This window comes from Seriola aureovittata, chromosome 9, assembly GCF_021018895.1.
Source record: "Seriola aureovittata isolate HTS-2021-v1 ecotype China chromosome 9, ASM2101889v1, whole genome shotgun sequence".
Taxonomy (NCBI): domain Eukaryota; kingdom Metazoa; phylum Chordata; class Actinopteri; order Carangiformes; family Carangidae; genus Seriola; species Seriola aureovittata.
This window is the reverse complement of record NC_079372.1, coordinates 14,515,112-14,531,596: the sequence shown is the minus strand read 5'-3', so window position 1 is coordinate 14,531,596 and position 16,485 is coordinate 14,515,112. Positions and strand designations below refer to the sequence as shown.

Here is a 16,485-nt window from a genome sequence, read left to right as displayed (position 1 = left end):
ATATTAGTTTAGCATGCTAACATTTGCTAATTAGCTCTTAGCTCAAAGTACAGTTTAGGCTGATCCGTGCCCACCAGAGCGATACTTGTTCTGATCCAACGCAGCTATCAACAAGGTGACCTCATTTCTTTGTCTGTTACAAATCACTGTTGAAACATTAATCTATGATCTGGCAGTGCTGTGGTTAAAGTTTGGTTAGGTTTTGGAATAAAATTGTCTTGGTTAGGTTTAGCCAAACCAAGGGTGGATTTAAAAAAAAGACAACTTTGTTAAGGTTAGGAAACTTTCGTTGTCACGTTTACAATATAACCCACGTAGTCGAGGTCGGGGAACGACCATAGTTATGGTTAAAAGAAACTAGTGTTGGCTGTAAATGCTCTGTTGAACCATCCATTCACCCTGTGTCTGTTTTTTTTCAAATGCTTTATTATTCAAAACATTTTCCAAAACCCCAAACCTCTGTGGACTTAGTTGCTCTGTAATGTTACGCTACTTCCTCCTTTGCTCTTGAAATCCTAAGGCTGCGAGAGATAAACACGCTGTATGATGTTCTGGGGGATTTACTGAAACTCCTCTTGGGAGGACTATAGACTGTCCTGTAACGTTAGTCCAATACTTTCGTCTCATTGCTTTCGAAGTATTGGACAAATTAAAACAGTTGACCTGATGATGTCACTCACGGAAAAGTGAAGTGATCAGCCAAGTTTTTTACAATCGTGAATGTCTAGTAGTTGTTGTTGTTGGTTGTTGGCTGATAGCCGCTGAAACATTTCAGTCTGGTAAAAAGTGGTGACACCAACATTTCCATCTCTAGAGCTACATACTCCTAATGTGGCAAAAAAAAAAAAATGCTATGACAGCCGACAGACTATCTTGATGAACAGAGCTTTTAATCGGCACCTGCAGCTCAGTAGATCCACACTGAGAAAAGCTTCCTTTCCTCCTTCCTATTTCCTCTGCACTTGGACGATCATGTGGCCACCAACACAGGAGACATGCTGTAGCACCATAACCTGTTATGGAAGGAACAGGATGCAATGCTCAGGTTTAGAGTGTCACCCTCAGGCCACAGAGTGCTGAGTCAGTCGCCAGTGACAAGGTCTCCTCGCCCTGCTTTCACCCTGACAGCTGAATTATTCATTAAAGCAGAGGAAAGCACAGGGGACCCTGCTAATTTCTCAATGGGATTGTTGGCTGTCCTCACAGTAGGCCGTCCAATGAAAAGACGAGCTCAGAGGGTTGGTTTGAAATGATCTGTGAGTATTTTACTTAATATATTTATGAAATGGACATCACCCGCTATCCACACAATTAAAAGTCCTCTCGGTGACTCATTGACTTGTGGCACAGCGGAGAGATCTTGTGTTTCCTGAACTGATATGGCATTAGCTGCTTTCAAGGACACTGGATGGCGATGTGTGGGAGTCTGAATCAGACCCTCGCAGATTTATTGAGTGCACTCACACCGTCGGATACATCCAGCAGCAGCTCGAGTTGTTTTAAAGGTTGGGGACTCTGCCAGTTGTCGTCATCAAAGAGAGTGTGTCTATGTTCGTGTCCTTTCATAACCGGCACCGAGCCAGTGTGGCGTGCAGAGGTTAACTTAGCATATGACATTCTCTCCAGCACCAAATCCCCATAATGAACTAAATCATGTTGAAGTGAGAGCGTCCAGGGAGAGAGGGGACCGGTATGAACATGGCACATTACTGTTTTTCATCCCCAACTATTCTACTTAGAGAGCAGGAGTTCAGGCATGAGAGAGATCAATAATCTGTATGAGATAATGAAATAAATGATTAAAGCTTAAAAACCCCACACTGGTTACTGCCAAATAACCGGCAAGTCCTTTGATACCAATAAAAAGGAATTACAAACCAAATGTCACACAGATTTAATAAAAGTACACCGCAAATTAAATATTATTTCAATCACAAAGGAGAGAATAAAGGAAGCAATACAGAACATGGCAGCAGTACAACACATGCTTCTTTTCCATTATCCATTAATTATTTATCAGTTTCTTATATATTATGTACATCAAATATGACCAGACTCAACACAGCACAATCCTGAATCAGGTTACCTATTGCACACTATCGGAAAGGTTCAATATTTACAAGGTCAGCAGTTCCCATGAGCTCTTTGGATGCAGATCTTCTTCGCTGTAATGCACAGCCCAGGGTTAAGGCTTAAACTGCTTAAGTATTAAAGTGTGTATCTTGTGCTGTCCCTTTTTTTTTCTTTTACATTTGAAAAGTCCATTAGTTTCCTGCCTTTTTTCTTGTTTGTTATTTGTTCCCAAGTGTTTTAAAATTTATTTTATGCCTATGCAAGACCCTCTCTAGCATTATTAATATTTTCTTTGGACCCTCCCCGACTAAGAACTCCCAACACCCTCCTTCAGATATTTCAAAATAATATAACGGTACTGAAATTAGTACAATTTGCAGGTAATTTCACTGCATGAATCAGGCACCAATAAAATACTTACCAGTTCCTACTCGTATTTAAATGTAGGTACAGTGGAAGAAAAACAATATGTTTAATGAGGGAGTAAAACTTGGGCATTGGAGTATAATAACTATGAGAAAACAAGTTTCCCTTGAAGAGACATTAAAGTGAATTGAAAGTGAAACAGTACTATCACTGTCCTGTGGGGTGTAAATAATAAACTTCAGATGCTTCTTCACCTTTCTCGCCTCCTCTCATTGTAACCATGTTTCACGCTGAGCAATGGACAGGCCAAGTCCTGTGGATGAGGCAGAAAACCATTGAAAGTCCCTGTATATTCAAGGACATTGCGTCTTTCAGCCGTAATCATTTACGTTGTTCCTCTGCATTGTGTTTCTCTTTGAATTTCACTGAAATAAGACACTATGGGTAAAATGTCTCTGCAGTTTCACTCAGAAACACACACACACACACACACACACACACACACACACACACACACACAGGAGTATTTAATGCTCAAGGCATTCAACACCACCATCAAAAGGCTTTTCTAATGTTCCCAGAGAAGATAAGGTGCTCCTGAAACAGCAGTATAATGCAAACTCAGCAGGAAATAAAAATCTGTTGTTACAGTATATCAGAGTGAATGCATCTTTTTGTCCTTTTTACCTCACATTTCCTCCCTTCACGTATACCTTTACATCTGGTTATAAGATGAGATAAAAGGGTGTGATATTCAGAATGTATAGATCCAAGTGTTTCCTCCCAGCTCTTTAATCCTACCTCTGTTTGTACTAATTACACACCAAGCATCTTGCCACATTTGTTTGTCACCTCTTTCAGTTTTAAATATCAGTTTCATGACTACAGACACTGAGAGAGCAACACCTCTGGCAGCAGAGATGTCAACAGGCGCAAAACCCCAAATCACATACAGTATTTTCTGCAACCTCCCACTCCCAACACACACAGATAGATGCTGCACCTGTACACTGGCACATTCACCCATAGCCACACTTCCTCGCAGCAACAGATGGACGGCCTTGAGGCAGAGCCTGAGAGACTTGTGTGAGGGTAGAGCTGCCAATTGATTGCTAAGATCAGGTGTGCGTCTACACAAAGGCACCTCCTGCTCTTTTCAAGTATCAGGGTTATACTAGCCTCAGGACAAATGGAGACACAAAACAACAGTGGCATCTGTGGCAGGTAATGATCCCTTCAACAGAAATCTGGATAATGACATACCTCGACCATTTGTTGCAGTTAAAATCACTGTTGCTCATTCGGAGCTCCACGTGTGTCCTCCAGCAACATGTGCCGGAGCTGGGAGAGCGGCTTGGTCGGGTTACAGCCATAGATCAGCACTCAGCCAGCGCTGGACTCCAGCCAGCTGAGCAGGGCCGGATGGAACGGTTTCAGCTTTTATCTGCGGCTGGTTCAACCTGCATCCATAAATTGGACTGCACACATTGCATAAGGGCAAAGGTGGATTCGAGCACACTGGATCAGCTAATGAGCATGTTACTATTTTTTGCAATAGCTTAGGTACATTTTCTGAAACTGTTGCTGTTCTCAAAATAATATGAGCAAACACATCATTTTATATTGTTCGATTGTCCTGCAAAAAGCCATCATGTCTCTTAATCAAGTTATTATTCATACTAACAATGCATCTATCTATCACCTGAATCTGCAGCTCCGCTCGGCTTTAACAGAGCTTTATAACTGAGTTTCAGCTTGTTTGGATGTTTGGGCCACAACTTTACAATTCTGGTTGACTCTCACTGCTCTCATAACATAGTTTATATCTACAGAATGAAGCTGTTTTCAGAGAAAAACGTCCAAAATCTCACCGTACATCACCTGCTCAGCACCAAACAGCAAACAGACACAATTAGCCACTTGTTGGCAGCTAAACAGCCAGATAATTCCCTGTTAAGGGCAAAAACCGAGCTAAAAGAAAGTGAATATTGAATTTAGATTCATCAGATGGGCAGAAACTTCACTCCAAATTAATCATAATGTTGCTCCATAATTTGTGGGTGAGTTAATACTATTTGCTAACAAGTTCACCATGTCAACTTAAAAGGGGATATGTCAATGTTGTGTTCACAACTTGTTTACACTGCCAGGAAAACGAAAAAATATATCAGTGACAGACGCCAAAATTGTGTCTCTGTGTCATTTGTGCCACTGATTTAAACCAGGAAATAGAAAATTCAAAGCTTGAATACAACAAATTTGTGTGTAAACAAGGGACCTTTTAGAAATGAAAAAACAAAATGTAAATTTCCTCCAACACCTCACTGGTTCCCCAGTGTCCAACAAATCTTCTTGCATCATAAATACTTTGGCTCATTTGAAGACATTTGTACATTTCACCACTGTATTAAAGAAACGAGAAAAAGAATGGCACACAGCATTTTGAGAATCCTGGTTTTCAGCTGAGAAAATCTGTCAGAGCAGGAGTTATGTTAGCCGCAATGTCTGACCGAGACAGGTGAGCGTTAGCAATGGAGCCACACTGTACCCAGATGAGAACGCATGAGGAAAACAACAGCACATCACCACACCACGCACTGAGTGACTCGTTCACTAAAAGCTCAACTGACGTGTTGAAATACAATCTCCGCCCGGCTGTGAGTGATCCCATGTCATGTTTCCCCACAATGCCACTGTGACGTGGCTCACACGAGCGCCCCGCTACCCCTGGATTTTAAACATCAACCAACAGGGTCTCCCCTTGATCCCCTCTCCTCTCCTCTTGCTTTGGTAAACAGCAGTGATGTGTTTGTGTGGGCTCCATGTTAACACTGTGGCTGTCAAAGGCCATCATGCCCCTTCAAAGGATGATGGCTCTCTAAAGTGGGCTCTCTCGGTAGCAGCCATTTTCCACTTGACTGGCCCCACACACGAGGGGGACTGGTAGCCCCTAGCAGCTGGGCTGGTCACTGGGGGTGGGGAGAAGGAGATGAATGGGTTGCATGTAAGGGAAGGGGGCTAATAGTGAAAAGGGAAGGGCATCTATATACATCAAGAGGTATGTTTGGTATTTTATCTTCTACTTTACCCTCCAAAACACTTGTTATAACGCAGTTACTGCTCAGGTGTGTTTACCTCTGCAGGTTGACTGACCTATACCTCCGCTCACTGGCACTGACATAAAGCATCCTTTTGCACATCAGCCGGAACATTTCATTGCTTGGCGAAAACCTGGCAAATGTCTTGCACTCATTGATGATAAACTGACTGCCAATATCTCATCAGGAACTGGAAACAAAAGCCCATTGAGATGTTATGATAGGACTGATAATTCAGCGAGTGCCTGTTTGCTCAGCCATATGGGCTTTGTGTCAACACTCCGGGTCCAGCCAGGTCCCACTCGGGACTAGGAGAGCAGGATGCATTTTCATAAATCATTTCTTGACACCACATCAAGGTTATGTGGTTGGCAGTCAGTAGCCTGTAAATTGCCTTTGCATTGACAATGCAAAGGAGCTCCACTGGGACTTAAATAGTTCAGTTGCTATTTATAGCTGGAAAATTAGGATGACCTTTTCCATAACTGTGATAATGGTGCCTTCAATATAAACTAATTCATGAGCGAGGAAAAGTCTTATCCTACAGTATGTATTGGAAATTTAAAGCATTTATTTAGAAGCTGTAAGCACACAGACAAGCTAGCTTTTGTTTGCCATCCATGATGCACTGGCTCTATGCTACCCACAGTGTGGAGGTAATAATTAGCTCACTACAGCAGGGTAACAAGTTTGCACCCCCGTCCTGCTGCGCAGCTCTGTAATTGGTCCCCTCATGTGGCACAGTCGGGCCCCAGAACAAAGGGTTCCCAAAGGGGGAATCTATGCTGACCCATGCTGAACCCTCCACAACAATGACAGGCAGGAAGCATTTACATATGCTGACAGACTTGTCTCTTCCTAGGGTGGAGTGCTAGGCACTTCATTAAAGCAACATCAATACCTGCTGATGGAAACCGAGGAGTGGGCCTGCGTGCATCACTGTCTGCTCCGAGACAGTATAGTGAAATGACATAGGGCTGTCACATCCAATTTCAAATAAACAGACAGCATTTATTAAATGAGGTGTGTGTGGAAATTGATGGGAGAGAGGCTGTGAGATGCTGTCTGAGCTGTGAATTGTCTGCATGCATCAGCAATTGGTTTACCCACAAGCTGTTCACCTGAACATCAGCTGCCAAAATCTGTCGGCCTGCGGGTTCACCCAAGCAAATTTAGACACTTTGCAGGTGTTGTTTTGTTATTTTTGACCTAAAAAAAAAAGAAACAGCTTTCCTTCCTTTAGTGTGGTTTTGTTTTTACTGTGTTCAGTGTGTTATGTCAAATGTTAACATGCTACTCAGTGAACCCTGCATTCATGCCTCGGAACGAGAAGATCGCGCAAAGTCAGACACAGGTGACATATCTGTCGATTCAGCAGCCCTAGCTGCAGGAGAGCAGGTGGGTTCATTCATTCATTGCATCATGGAGCTGTGAATTCATTCTCTTATCCAGTTAAAGGAAGGGTAAATCCTCCTTCCATTTGACACGCTGCTCATTTAGCTGAGAGGCACGGTGAATGACTGGAGGGAGGGGAGCTGAGGTGGTGTTGGTGGGGGTGGGAGTAGGGGGTTACTCTTTGGGAGGTGTCGTCCTGAGCAGATGGACCTCTCAGTGGCGTAGTAAGTGGAGTCTTCACATGGCAGAGGAGACTGCAGGATCTCACAGGACTGGGACACAGCATCCAGGTGGCCACAGCCCCTCCTGTCCAGCTGGAGGAGCGATGGGGCCATCTGACACTCGCAGGCAAATGATACACTTTTCTTTGCTGCTTTGTTTTGTTTCGACACAAAAGCCCCGGGCCAATCAAGGAATTTAGCTAATGAAGCTTAGAAAAAATCCTTTTGATTACATATAAATACCCAAGGTCATGTTGACAACAAGAGAACAGCATTTACATGCGATCTTCAGGTGAACGCTCCTGCGCTCTGATTTTTTGATTTCAAGACAAAAATAGTGAATGTGACACATTGTTTGATGTGATTAAGACTTCATACAAACCCATCTTTCAAATCTCCATCAGCAACCGACCGGAGTGATTTCTGTACAGCTTACACATACTGCAATGTAGATTCAACAAATCCAAGTGAGAAAGTCCCATCTGCGCTTCTCCTCCACTGATCCCAGGCCCTGGAGGCTACGTAGGGCTAATTGTAGCCCCATTTTCTCTTCCTTATCTTTTTGTTTTTACTCAGTGTCGGGGTCAGGGAAGCTCCCAAGTGACCAGCGGCCGGAGCAACAGCCATCGGCCCCCGCTGAGCATCAGTAATTAGAGCCCTCCTTCACCCCCTCCTTCTCCCTGTGCTTCCCTACAAATCCGGGCCGGGAACCTCTCGCTCTCCTTCTGAAGGGCACGGGGGCAAAGAGGAGGAACAGCTGCTGATGGGAAACCACTCTCCAGTTCCCATGGATGACCAGCGTCTATCCGTCCTCCTCAGAGGATATGCAGCAGCATCTTTGATAGCCATGACGGAGGCTTGGATCAGACATTACCATAGCATCATTGTCTCGTACTGTCTGGTTTCTCTTGACTCTTGTCTTTCTTTTTGTTTGTTATCACCATTTTCCATGACTGATTTATTTATCTGTTGGTGGTTTATTACTGCAAACGTTTCAGTCTGTTTCTGAAAGGTGTTATTCTAAGACTCACACATGCATCACAGCAATAAATTACAATGAGTTGACAATAACATTAACATGTCCTGTAATAATTACTACCTTTGTGAAGCCTGGGATTGTCAATCTGCTGGACCTTATAATGGTCAGTTTTCAGGGATGGTGACAAAATATTAGTGGTGGAAGAAATATACAGATCCTTTATTTAAGTAAAAGTACCAATACAACAATGCATTCAAAAGCCAAGTACAGTGTCATCATCAAAATATATGATATAAGATATGAGTATCAAAAGTGAAAGTACTTTTTTGTAATAATTCCTGTGACTGATACATTATTATTTATGACATTAAATGTACTCAGACCAGCATTCAAAACTTTACTTGAGTAAAAGTACAAAAGTATTTGCATCAAAATATACGTAAAGTATCAAAAGTAACTATATACTTACCCTGCAGAATGGCCCATCTCAGAATGATATGCATTATATTATTGGATTTTAATTATTGATGCATTAATGTATAAGCATCACTATGGTTGCAGCTGTTAAAGGTGGGGCTAATTTTAACAACGCTATATACTTCTGGGTAGTTGAATCCACAGTGTATCTAATAAGAGCAATTCAACATGAACTGAACTATTTTCAGCTTTCCAAAGTTCATATTTCCTGCAGCACCCATGTTGTGCTATTTTATTTTGTTCACATTGTATGTATCATATGCAACTGTATTTCACAACAGCTAGACATCTATATTAGATGCATCTTGTGTTGGAGTTGGCAGTATAACACCATATGTAGCTGTCCATATCCTGACTGTTATATTCAGAGTGATAAAATGCATCAACAACCTGTTTTTACATACATTTTTCATTTTACTCTTGAATGAATTTGTTTTGAAGGTAAATATGCCATGTAATAGGTGTATAAATGTCAGCATTAAATCCTTCGCTTTATTTTCTCCAGTGCACAGAATACATGTAGTTCCTGTGACAGGATTAGTGGTCACTGTGGGCGCCTGCAGAATTATGAGTAACAGATTTTAGAAGTGTGCTTGCTCCATCTAGTGGATAAACAAACTAACAGTCTCATGACTGGTGCAATGTTCTGACCAAAAGAATGAATAAAACAGCTTTGTTTCACTGTGGAATTTTTATATTTTATTCATTTTTATTTTTTTTTTTATTTTTTTTTTTACAATTTTGTAGGTTTTTCCATTATATTGTATTAAATTACTTTGACACAAACATTGATAAAGTTAAGTGTAAACATGGCTTAAAAATCATAAAAAGGTAAAAACATCAACATTTTGACAAAACGCTGAAGGATGCAGAAAAACGTCAAAGCAATAGTTCAAAATTTTGAGAAAATACTTATGCGCTTTCTTACAGATGAGAGGATCAACTCCACTCACATACCTTAAATATGAAGTCACAGCCAGCTGCTAGTTAGCTTAGCATAGCATAAAGACAGGAAACAGTGGGACACAGCTAGTCTCGCTCTGTCCAAAAGTAATAAAATCTACTTATCAGCGCCTCTAAAGCTCACTAATTAACATGTTATATCTCCATTTGTTTAACCTGTACAAAAAAGAAAATGTAAAAACATTAAGTTGTAGCTTTATGGGGAGTTATTTGCTGGAGAATTTCTCTTTGGATGCAGAAACGATAATCTGTCGTTTTTATATATTTTTCTTTGTGTTTGGATTTAATTTACAAGATACAACATATGAGCTTTACAGGTGCTGACAGGTGGAAGATGGCACTTTGGAGAGTAAAGCTAATAGAAATTAAATGATGTGGCCTGTATGTGTCTCCAGCCCCCATTCAGTTCTGTTTTTCTCAGATTAACTGTCACAAAGGACATTCAGTGTTGCAGAAGTCTCCCGACGTAAACAGCCGGTAGACATTTACCAGTGGGAACATGGTGACAGAGCCGACAAGTGAGCCCATCTGTGCTGCAGCTCCACACCACACCAGGGCGCTGTGGCTCCGGTCTCTCAGGATGACACCCACCATAACTTTGACATAAGACAGTGTTCCAGTGAAGAGGAGCCATGAGAGCACCTGGTGAGGACACAAGAAAAAAATGGACTCAGCAGTTCACCTGAACGGTGATCTGGGAAATGTTAAGCACCAAGAGTTCATGCATCAGCATTTTCAAATATCTCAGCTACACACTAACAGCACAAATATGTTACTTCATGTTATGAGAGTAAGCAAAGTTGCTCAACACTCAAGTCTTTTGTAAAGGAGGAGTTGAACTTTGCCACAAGTATTTCCCTGATAACTGAGAAATGTTTTCTGTGCCAACTCTTTCTAGGCCACATGTCTCTTACACAATTTGTTTGTGTTTCACTTACAATGATCATCTCTCCCAGCACAGACCCTTGAAGCAAAGGACACGGACTCATAGCTGCCATGGCCATGTTGTAGCTGCCAAATAATGTCCCCAACGCTGTCAGCACACCAAGAAACACCAGTGATCTTAAAACAAACGAGGTTTGTTATTAGCAGCAGTCTCCTTAGTTTTTAGGAATTCAGTTAGATATAAAAGAAAAATTCGAGCCATTTTTTACACTGAGATAACAAGCAAGGATTTTTCAAGTCCGTCTTAAAGAAACAGTCAGGTGCCCATATGAACACTGAAACAGGTCTTGCATGCTGTACTCATTCATCCTGTTCATTCTGGCCATTAAGACATAATTGCCGTCCTACGTATAGTAAGTGATGGGGGAACAAAATCCACAGTCCTTGTTCTGTGCAAAAATATATTCCAAAGTCTGACTGAAGTTAATATGAGACTTCAGCAGTCTGAATTAATCATATAAAGTGGATATCTTATGTGAGATTCCCTCTTTTTCTTTCCCTGGACTGTGTTTCTCCTTCCTGAGCTGCAGTGGAGGGACAGAATCACAAAGAGGGATTTTTAAAACAAATAGACAGTAACTTTGGGAGATAAAGTAGAAAAAGAAGTTTGGCACCTGAATTTGTTTTTGTCTTAGTTATTTGACAAAAGTCAAATTTTTGCTTGTTTTTTGTTAAATTTTTGTTTAGCATTGTGAAGCTACAGCTGTCGCCATCTTTGTTACGTACTGTAATGGTTCTCACAAGGATCATGGAAAAGGTTCTGTCACTCTGCTCTGTAGTACTGTGACACACTGATTCTCTGTAGTAAATCCAGTTAAGCGAGCTGTTTCATTGTACATCTGGACACCTGACACTTGTTTTAAGACAGACTTGAATGAAAACTCTAACTCATAAAGGCAAACATTAATTTTTACCTGTTTTGGAAGAACATGGCGATGGTGCAGGCCACGGGGTTGGCCACTGATGCCAGAGCAGCAGAGAGGTGATAGGCCAGGTTCCCGTAGGGCATACAGGAGTATGTCTGCACAGAGGGCAGCAGGCCGTTGGTGGCAGCATTAACCCACACCACCATAAAGTAGATGAAGGTCAGCTGGTACATGGAGTGTTTTGGAACAGGCAGCAGAGGCCTGCTCTGTGCTGCACCCTCAACCTGGCATTTCACACCCTCTCCATCAGTCTCTGCTCCAGGGTTATCCAGGCCGGAGCTGACAGACGCCACAGTGTCTGGCACGAGGTTTTCAGTGGACAGTTCATACGTGCGAGGAAGCCTGTTCAGTGCAACAAAAGCAGCCAGGCTTATGCACATCATGGCTGCTAGGAAGAAGAAAAACACCTCGGTGGAAAAGTTTGGAGGGAGATACTCTGTATGTAAGGACCATATGTTTCCACCTGTGTGGTTTCCTGCAGTCTGTGAGGAGTTGACACACTTGGCGATGCCCACTCCTTGTGCCAGAGCGACCACGCCAGGAATAAAACCACTTAGCCCTTCTCCAATAAAATATGTGGTGATGTATTTTGCTGGAAGTTGCATCATGAAAGGCAGGAAGGTAACTGAGGAGGTGCAGTCCACCAGAGAGAGGAAGAAGGTTATGATGAAGAAGGCCGTGCTACGTGACGCCCCGGCCACAATCGTAGTCTTGTCCCAGAAGAAGGCGAGCAGGATGCAGGACAGGACACCGATGGAGACGATGGAGTAAATGACAACATGCTCCTTAAGACGACCAGGACACAGTTTGTGCATGAGAGTGACCAGCAGAGGTCCCAGGTTGGCCAGCTGGATGATGACTGTCAGGTATGAGGGGAGCTCCCAGCCCTCGGGGAGAGTGTTAACGATGAGTGGCAGTTCCACCCACAGACCGTTCACTGCCACCCAAGAGCCCAGGCCAAAGGCGCAGGCCAACATGTGGACAAGCAGAGCCATGCTGCAGCTGGATTAGTCTGATGAAACTCTGAAGAAGGAACAGTCCGCCCAAATCGTTCCACCTCTGCTGTGTGTCATACCTACAGAAACACAAAAGTCAGAGGCATGAATTTAAGCAGTTATTTATTGCTCCAGTAAACACTGAATTGTGGTCACATGGATCAAATACTGTGACTTATTAAAACTTGTGCTCTGAACCAGTGGTGGAGGAAATATTTAAGTATTACTAGCAAAATATAATTAAAGTATCAAAAGTAAAGTAAGTACAGGAGTAAATGTTCTTTCTACCACTGATCCCTGATAATCATGATGTCTGTTTTACTTTTAGTAGGACAAATGTCAGCTGAGGCCCGGTATGTTACTTTATCAGGTAATGTTACAAGCAAGTCAAGGACAAGTGTCTTTCTTTCATAGATAAAGCTGGTGGGAAATCACGTCTCTCCTGACAGAAACTCACACTCAGAGTACGCCACTCCTGTTTCAAGCAACTTTCACATCCCTATCACATGTTGTTGAGGAATCCAGCAAACCATATGAGTCTCCATGCTCTGTCTTTTGGCACGCTTGTAGCTTCCACACTGATCTCATGATGATGGACAAAACGTCAGGAAATGTCTTGTGCAAATGATCACATGATTTAGCTGTGTTTGTTCTAGAGACTGTCACTAAGGCTGCTGAGAAAAACAGTATTATGCCTTTAAAAGATGTGATCACTGGAGATAATGGAAAAAAAATGTGGTCCAAGTACAGAGTCTCATGTTAACAGAGTTTACTAAACACTCACTGTTGATCCCACAAGCAAATAAGCTGCATTTTAGGCAGGGAAAATGTACTTACAAGTTTCTTCAGTCCCTGGAGGTGTTGAATACGACTTGCTGTCATCTTACATAGAGGTTAGTGACAGATCTCCTTTGGCTGTTCTTACATACATATGCTGATGGAAATCACATGGCTGCTGGGAAGGTCAGAGTCCAGCGCAGCCACTGATCAGCTCTGCTGGATAACAGAGGGCAGTGTCTAAAATCCACTTAGCTTCCTTCACTGCACTCACCTCTTAATTAGGTCAAGTCAGTGAAGCACTTCGAGGTGCCCTTGACATTTTGGCACACACACACACACACACACACCACACACACACACACACACACACACACACACACACACACACACACCACACACACACACACACACAAACACACACACACACACACACACATACACACACACACACACACACACACACACACACACACACACATTTGCCTGCTCCAGCAGAAAAATGAAATGTGCTGCAGTAGTTGTTTTTGACTGTCTACACCCCCACTCACAGGATCAACATTGCAGGAGGAGGCGGGGACTATCTGAAGGGTCATGTCATGTGAGAAATTCACACTGGTGCCTAATGTCACCAGAAAAATGTCAATTGATGTTATTTAACCATGTTAGCTAGCGTTAACTATCAAGCTAACCCTGGCTTCTGTCTTCTGTAGGCTAGCAGTCAGGTAGCGAGCAGGACTAAACATAAAATGGTGGGTATATGATAGTATGAGTTTAATTTTTGTCAAAAAATCCCATGAAAATGTAACCATGAATACTATGACTTTTTTATGCCTTACTATATGATCTATGTGAGTAGGATGTAGGTTTGAACCTCTTTGGAGATTGTATGTTCTAAAATTTATGCCTTACCTATACTATGACTTTTTATGCTATAATATACAATGTAATTTTTATGACTTACTATAATACAACGTTTTTATGCCTGACTATACCTATGATGTTTTTTGACGTTTCTATGCCTTACTATGCTATGACGTTTTTATCATATTTTATGCCTCAGTATACTATGCAGTTTTTATGACATTTCATGCCTTACTACACTATGACTTTTTTAAGCCTTATTATACTGTGATGTTTTTATGTTTTTTATGCCTTACTATGCCATGATGATTTTATTACATTTTATCCCTTAATATACTATGACTTTTTTATGCCTTTTTATGACTGACTATACCATGATGATTTTTCTGATGTTTTATGCCTTACTATACTTAGATGTTTTTAATGCCTTGATATTCTATAACATTTTTATGCCTTATACTATGATGTTTTTATACCTTATGATACGATGATGTAAGGAATAAAAACGTTATCATATAGTAAGATATAAAAACATCATAGTATAGTATTCAATGACGTTTTTATGCCTTACCAAACAGACATTTTTCTGACTTTTTTCTGACTTTATTATTACATAATATGCCTATTATGCCTACTATTTTTCATCATTTTTCATGCCTTACTATACTATGACATTTTTATGACTTTTTATGCCTTACTATGCTATGACGTTGTATCCCACAGTGTACTATGAACTTTTTATGCCTTTTATGCCTGACCATGTTTTTATGACATTTCATTTCTTGTTATACTATGATGTTCTTATGCCATTTTATACCTTAAAATCATATGACGTTTCTACTCCTTGCTATACTATGACGTTTTTATGCCTTAATATACTATGGCATTTTTTTGACTTTTTATGCCTTACTATACTATACAGTGTGTGTCTGTGTGCTTCCCCCGACATCAGGTGACTCAGCCGAGGTGTGGTCTGGACAGCAGCTCACCACCACACCTGTGATCTATCACTCCTCACCTGTAGTATATCTACCCTGGTCATCCATCCATTCATTGCCAGATTGTTCCACTCTTCACAGTGGTAGTACTCTCTCGGCCGCAAATGATTAGTTTTTGTGACCATAAAGTTATATTGTGATATTCCCAATGATTTTGTGTGTAGTAACTTTCATTCTCCTGTGCTCAAGATGAATTCCTGATTTGTGGGCTGTTGATCCTGCCAGTCTCCGCTGTCGCCACGCCACGTCACATCACACAACCCCCCTGTTTTTGCTCTCCAGCTGTCCCTTGTGTTTCCAGAGTGTGTTGCTCTACAGTGAGTTGCTGCACATGTTTTATCAGTCAGTGGTGGCTAGTGTACTCTTTTATGCTGCTGTCTGCTGGGGCAACAGCATGTCAGACACGAACACAAGGAGACTGGATAAGCTGGTCAAAAAAGCTGGGTCTGTGTTTGGCAGGAGTCTGGACTCACTCAGGACTGTTGTGGAGAGACGCATGCAATGTAAGATGGAGGCCATCTTGGACGATACCAACCATCCTGGCAGGACAGAGAAGCAGCTACAGCTGCAGCAAACGTCTCATCTCAATGCGCTGCAGAACAGAGAGGTTGTTCCCACTGCCATCAGGCTATACAACATCTCAGCCAAAGGAAGTGGAATGATCTAATTACTATTATTCATTTGTCATTAACTGTTCTAATTATTATTATTATCAACAATGAGTAAATGGACACATGAATTTCCCCTAGGGGATAAATAAAGTATGTATCTATCTATCTATCTATCTATCTATCTATCTATCTATCTATCTATCTATCTATCTATCTATCTATCTATCTATCTATCTATCTATCTATCTATCTACTCACCCACTCCCCGTACACATTAACCATCACCATTGCCTTCGCCCAAATAAACTCACTTGGACAGTTATTGCTGGTGTGTTCTGTGTTCTGTCTCTGTTCTGGGGTCCCACATCAGTTTTGACAGAGTCGTAATAACTATACTATGATGTTTTTATGACATTTAAAGCCTTAATATGAAATACATTTTTTATGACTTTTTATAACTAACTTTATAATCACTATGCTATGATGTTTATGCTTTACTATACTATGATGTTTTTATGTCTTTTTATAACTTACTATATGATGACTATTATGCCTTATTATTATACTATGACCTTTCTGTGATGTTTTATGCCTTACTATATTATGACATTGTATGCCTGAACATACTATGACATTTTTATGACTTTTTATGACTTAACATACTATGACATTTTTATGACTTTTTATGACTTACTATGCTATAATGTTTTATGCTTTACTGTGCTATGACTTTCTTATGACTTATTATACAATGACCTTTTCATGACATTTTATGCCTTACTATAGTAAGAGGTTTT

At 41.3% G+C, this 16,485-nt stretch overlaps 1 protein-coding gene and 1 long non-coding RNA gene across 2 annotated transcripts in view; one reads left to right on the top strand and one right to left on the bottom strand.

Moving 5' to 3' along the window:
* The window catches only part of LOC130175023 (uncharacterized), a 47,782-nt gene extending 39,928 nt beyond the window's left edge, over nucleotides 1–7,854 (top strand). The window contains exon 4 of the long non-coding RNA XR_008828674.1: nucleotides 7,730–7,854. This is a non-coding gene — a long non-coding RNA (uncharacterized LOC130175023). The remainder of the gene's footprint in view (nucleotides 1–7,729) is intronic.
* A 2,128-nt stretch (nucleotides 7,855–9,982) lies between these two features.
* On the bottom strand, nucleotides 9,983–13,549 carry slc52a3 (solute carrier family 52 member 3). The gene is made up of 4 exons (XM_056385284.1): nucleotides 13,276–13,549; nucleotides 11,432–12,518; nucleotides 10,511–10,634; nucleotides 9,983–10,214 (listed from the first exon to the last, which is right to left on the bottom strand). The coding sequence occupies exons 2-4, from the start codon at nucleotides 12,436–12,438 to the stop codon at nucleotides 10,002–10,004; spliced, it is 1,344 nt and encodes a 447-aa protein (XP_056241259.1). The 5' UTR covers nucleotides 12,439–12,518; nucleotides 13,276–13,549; the 3' UTR covers nucleotides 9,983–10,001.
* Nucleotides 13,550–16,485: the final 2,936 nt, after the last annotated feature.